Here is a 5,821-nt window from a genome sequence, read left to right on the forward strand (position 1 = left end):
TTGGGATCATTTCTTTATCATGGTAAAATATTTTGGTACGCTTTCATTTAGTTTTGAAAACTCTTCTTTGCTTCTTCCTTGTGAAGTTTGTGTACACTGCTGCTAACACGATGCCATGGACAGATGTTGCCCAGTGGGGATGTAGTGCAACCTGATCTTCCTCTAGTTCAGGTCTCAGTATTGTGACAAATATAAACACATTTAGATGTCCAGTAATTCAATTTAACAAGATGGCAGGCAGATTAGAGCACCGTTGATGGCTACTGTTTAATACAGTGTTGCAGTAAATTAGTTTTTGTCTTAAATGTCTTGTCACCAGGTCTAAAAGGAGAACTATTGTCAACATGCCTATGTTTCATCACTCTTTGGTCAGGTGCTCTACCTGGCAAATAGCAAGATTTTGACATTTAGTCCCACATCGTGTGGTATTTCTCTTCACTGAAAATATTTTGAATAGATAGAATGTTGAATTGTGAAGCCATTTTTATTTATTCTGATTTATTTATCAGTCACATCCACAGAAAATAAAATCAAGAGATAATATACACATACACATGCTAAAATATGTGAAACACTTATGCCTGATGCATGCACTTATGCATGGATATTCAAATATATAGTCTAACAAGAGGCTACCAGTGGCACTTACGTTATGTTCTGACCATTTGATATCTTGGTCTGACTTTTTCCACTCTGACAAAATCCACATCTGAACAACTCACCAGTATTGCTCAACATGCTGTTGTAGTAAGTAGTTTGGCTCCTGTCCATTATAAGAAGTCCCTTAAACTGTGCCATTGATGTGCTGATGATCAGAGTTTGTACCTGGATTGTTGACATGTTCGTCTTGCTAACCATTAACAGAATGGGAAGTTAATGGGTAGCTTACACCTGGGGAATGATGAGGGCCAATAACCGCTCAATAGAACCAAGACTACTGCAATGCATTTAGACTTTTATTTCTATTTTAAGATGCATGTTGCAGTGGGATTGATTATTTTTTTTTTTGTGTGTGGATAGAGTGTAATACATGGGGAGGGGTGAGCAGATGGGGTTCACACCATGTAGAGGCACAGACCGAGTGTGATTAGCAGGTGTGTCTGTATCATAGATCGAAAGCAGCAGACTAGATGGAGACATTAGATTGCTTCTGTGATAAGGGGCTCATTTTACCCTACATGCACAAGGCCAGGCCCGTTTTCACTACTTTGTTTGTACAAATGGAAGTCAGTGTAATGACAAATTTGATTAACAGAATGGTTTAATGTTGAATATGATTAATTTCGTACTGTGAAAGAGGAACAGTTTCTTTCATTAAATTCAGCATCTTAAAATTACAAGCTGCTCTTTTCTAGTTCAAGATTCAAAAACTTATTTGTCACTTGGCAAAATTTGTCTTGGCCATAAAGGTCTGTGTAATTGTAATCCAATACATGACTGAGAGAAATAACCTGATGTTTTGTTTCTTGTAGTGGAAACACGTTTGTAATGTTCATTAACAAATTGCATTAAAATCCACTCTTGTCGCATGTTGGTTTTGTTCATACCATCTGTTTTGGGCCGTTATGGCTGGTAGGATTGTTGACACGGTACATGTGGAACAAATTAGTATCATATGTTTAATGAGCGTGTTCACTGAAAGTAAATAGGGTGTGGCGACATTGTGGAATTTTTTGCATGCATTTAAAAACATCATCCTCAGCATTGCTGTGCCAAGCAGTAAAACATATCTCTTCTACTTAAAACAGCAAGTCTGTTCACATAAGCAGACACTTTGACTGGCCTAGGTGTTGACGAACAAACCTGATCATATATTTGGTTGATCTGGTAGAGAAATGTCCCGCATGTATGGGTGTTCATGATGTTTTTGTTGAAGATGATTCAAGGGAGGAGGACGTTTAGTGTTGCGGCGATGAATCTGGGCTATGCTTAGGAGGTATCTTCTTATTTGTTTCTATGGTGCATAATTGATTGCAGTTGAGAGAACAAAACGTCTCAGACCCCTCACAAACAATGTCAATAAACATGCTAGTCAATTACTAACCCATGATTGATTCACTGATGTGACAGCTGATCATGTGTGAGAAGTATTGTCGCTCTGTGTCCTCTTGGTAACTTTGTAAACCTGTTTTTTTTTTTTTAAAGATGAAATAAAATGTGTCTAGCTTTCTGACATAATTGCAACAATATAAATTATGTTTTCATTGTGACACCTGTTTTATATAATTTAAGCTATGAGGCGTTCTCTCTTTCCACTTACTAATTTTGCAGAGGGATACATTGGAAATGTGCATCTTACCAAGCATGCAACAGCAGCAGCACGCCTTTTCTCTCTGTACATCTCCTTAACTGTCCCCTAATGAATTCTCCACTCCTCTGATGTGAGTGTGTGTGCATGCATTTTCCGGTCCAAATGTGGGCTTGTGTGCGCGCCAGTGTGCAGCAGCTAAAGAGTATGAATGAGCATGGATAAGCATTTTGCTTCTAGGCTTCATTTCTGTTAACCCCTTCATGTCTGCTTCATTCAGATCAGACGGTGCCATAGAATCATTTTCTCTCTGGAGAAATATTGCTGGAGCCAATGAGAACAGAGAGACTCGGTGTGTGTGTGTGAGAGAGAGAGAGAGAGAGAGAGAGGGGAGGGAGAGGGCCCTTGTGGCCAGTCAGATTGTAGAGGGGATTTTAGTGAAGCTGCTTCATGAATGACTCTGCTCTACTTAATACAAATCACTAGTGGTTTAATGGCTTAAAGGGGTAAAAGAATGATCTGTTGATTTTCATATCTGGTTGTTTTTAGACTGTTGTAAATCACGGATGAATCTTTTTTTTTGGCCTGTTACTGTAAACCATAATCAAGCTAATTGCGAGGAATGTCATGTTTCATTTTGAATGTGATGTGCTCTCTTATTGTTTTCTATAGGAGTAAAAACATGAACATGAAAACATTTACATTGCATAAATATGCTGAAACATAAAAAACAAGTCCATGAATCAGTTCCACTCAGCTGAATGCAAATACACTCACCGGCCACTTTATTATGTACAAACCTTAGGTACAAACCCAACTGTTTTCTTGAACATGACGATGCGTTCACTGTACTCCAGTGGCCTCCACAGTCACCAGATCTCAATCCAACCAGGTACCTTTGGGATGTGGTGGAACGGGAGAGTCGCATCGTGAAGTTACAGCAGAGAAATTTGCAGCAACTGCGTGATACTACCATGTCAATATGGACCAAAGTTTCTGAGGAATGTTTCCAACACCTTGTTGAAAGTATGCCATATGAAGAACTAAGGCAGTTCCAAAATTGACAGCAATTGTGTTGGACAGATTTGTGCAGCGGTGCTCATGAGAGAGAGAGAGAGGGAGTGGGAGAGGGAACGAAGTGCTGAGCAAATATATGCGTTGCAAGCAGCTCTGCAATCAAACATGATTTTAAATGTGGTGGTTGGCGTTGATACTGTGTTGGCCGCCATAAATAAATCAATGTATGGGAAACACTGAGCTCTGAAGGCAAAAGGGGATCCAAACCAGTACTAGCAAGGTGTACCCAATAAAGTGGCCAGCTAGTGTAGTTCAACGGCATAACAAACCACAGCCTCCAAAATGACCGTAAAGTTGAATTAACACTTAAACAGTTTCAACAACAATTTCTTGAAGGTGGAATTTATTTCAGTGCTGTTTAAATTGCATAATTTTAGCTAAGTGTACGTAATAAAGTGGCAGCTTAGTGTAAATGCACATTCCCTCTGTGCTCTCTTGTTTTATGACTGGCTTATTATTGTTTCTCACCTCTCCCTACTTTTTCTATCCTTCCAGTCTGCCAGAGCAAGGACATCCGGAACAATGTGACCAACCTCCAGTCGTTGGAGAACTGCACCATCATCGAGGGCCACCTGAAGATTCTGCTCATGTTTAAGACCAAGACCGAGGACTTCCGGGGCCTCAGCTACCCGAAGCTGCGAGTGGTGACCGACTACATGCTGCTGTTCAGGGTCTACGGCCTCGAGTCCCTCAGCGATCTGTTCCCCAACCTGACAGTGATCCGCGGAAACAACCTCTTCTTCAACTACGCACTCGTGATTTACGAGATGCTGCAGCTGAAGGAGGTGGGCCTCTACAGTCTCATGAATATCACCCGGGGCGCCGTGAGGATCGAGAAGAATCCAGACCTGTGCTACCTGGCCACCTTGGACTGGTCCAAGATCCTAGACTCAGTGGAGGACAACTTCATCGTGGCCAATAAGAACGAGAGAGAGTGCGGAGATGTTTGTCCCGGCACGGCCCAAGGTCAGACCATCTGCTCACAGAACACCATCAACGGACACTTCAGGGGACGATGCTGGTCACAGAACCACTGCCAGAGAAGTAAGTGTATTTGTGTGTTAATGTGCATATAACAGTGGAGAGTTTATTCTCCCTTCTTTCCTTCTTATATGCTCCACTTATACTATAGGTTTTGAAACTGTGAGCCATACCTCCCCAGAGTTAAAGGGAAGATCCTTCCATTATCTCTGATGTCCATCCAACTAAATGTCCATAAATCTGACAAGAAAACGTAGAAAAAAGACGCTTCTTATAACTCTAGAACTTGCCTGAGAATAATCAGGTTTTCTTCAGTGATCCTTGTCTGTACACTTATCGGTACATTGCAAACCGGAACTGCTAATAGCTAATTTGGCATGCTTTTAATGGTGCCAATTTGTCAAAATGTAAACAAACACAGGTGATACAAACAGGGCTCAAGTTATATCCCAGAGCTAATTAACTGGCTCCATTGCAACAATATACTTCCTGTTTACATCCCCAGCATTTGTCTCAAATCTTACTTGGGGTGCTGGGGGAGGGTGACTTTGAAAACCCCTGCTTTATACCGATTACGAAGTCAATCACTGGCATGTAAACCAGCCTGGGAAAAAAAAGTCTGACATTTCTGTATGGAGCAGTGGGAAAATTTCGTATTGACTGGCTGCTGTGTGCAGACATGGTAGTGTAGTAGCACCTTTCCAGAATCCATCATGCTGCTCATTGTGAAGTGGTCCATTGAGACGCATAATGAGAATATGCACTGGAGATCTTTTCCTCCCAGAAATCAATTGAGACGACTAATGTTTTCATTCCAATTGGTTTATGTAATGATTTTGCGATGTGGAGGATTGCTCCTAATATCAGCAGGCAGGGGTCACGGACTCCCTCTGATTACCATTCATTGACTGGAGCATTGTGGACAAGTGATCTGTAATTATAGGATCAGTATCTGCTTGATGTATGAAATGACTCAACTGCGTTGCTGTAAACTCAAAGGTAGGCATTATGGGAAAGAAAGAGGGTTAGAGCAAGAGAGGTGATGGACAGGGATAGAGAGTGTAGAACACTTTGTTTGTTAGAAACTGTACAGATTTTCTCAGCCTTTTTAGTAAAAAACAGCTGTGGGCTTGCTTGGTGCTGCTGCCAGTGTGTCGGCCGGTCGGTCAGTCAGTCTTTCCTCTCCTACCATAAACATAGAGAATGGCTTCTATTGTAAGACACACAGACAGAAGGCTTATTATTTTTTGAAGGCGATTATAGCTTGTGTTGTTTTCCTCTTATGTCTCTGTGTCTGACAGAAAGGCTGGCGTTCAAAGCGTAACGACCTCGGCCATGTTTATACTTTAACATCGACTGTTGCAGCCCGCACATAATGTTCGGCTCCTTGATTTTCTGCCAGGTCTCGCTGTCGTGAAAGTAATACTACAGGAAATGGCTCTCTTTGTGTCTCACTCTCCTTCTCTACACATATACAAACACACACATTGCCTTAGAGTTTTTACTTAGACAAGG

At 41.3% G+C, this 5,821-nt stretch overlaps 1 protein-coding gene across 1 annotated transcript; it reads left to right on the forward strand.

Moving 5' to 3' along the window:
- Window positions 1-1,565: 1,565 nt before the first annotated feature.
- Window positions 1,566-4,419, forward strand: LOC119901355 (insulin receptor-like). Its single transcript, XM_038716984.1, has 2 exons — window positions 1,566-1,572; window positions 3,821-4,419. Exons 1-2 carry the CDS (start codon window positions 1,566-1,568, stop codon window positions 4,399-4,401), a joined length of 588 nt encoding a protein of 195 aa, XP_038572912.1. The 3' UTR covers window positions 4,402-4,419.
- The last annotated feature ends 1,402 nt before the right edge of the window (window positions 4,420-5,821 follow it).

This window comes from Micropterus salmoides, unplaced genomic scaffold, assembly GCF_014851395.1.
Source record: "Micropterus salmoides isolate LMB-PRFRI ecotype aquatic unplaced genomic scaffold, ASM1485139v1 Ms_hic_scaffold_13, whole genome shotgun sequence".
Taxonomy (NCBI): Eukaryota; Metazoa; Chordata; class Actinopteri; order Centrarchiformes; family Centrarchidae; genus Micropterus; species Micropterus salmoides.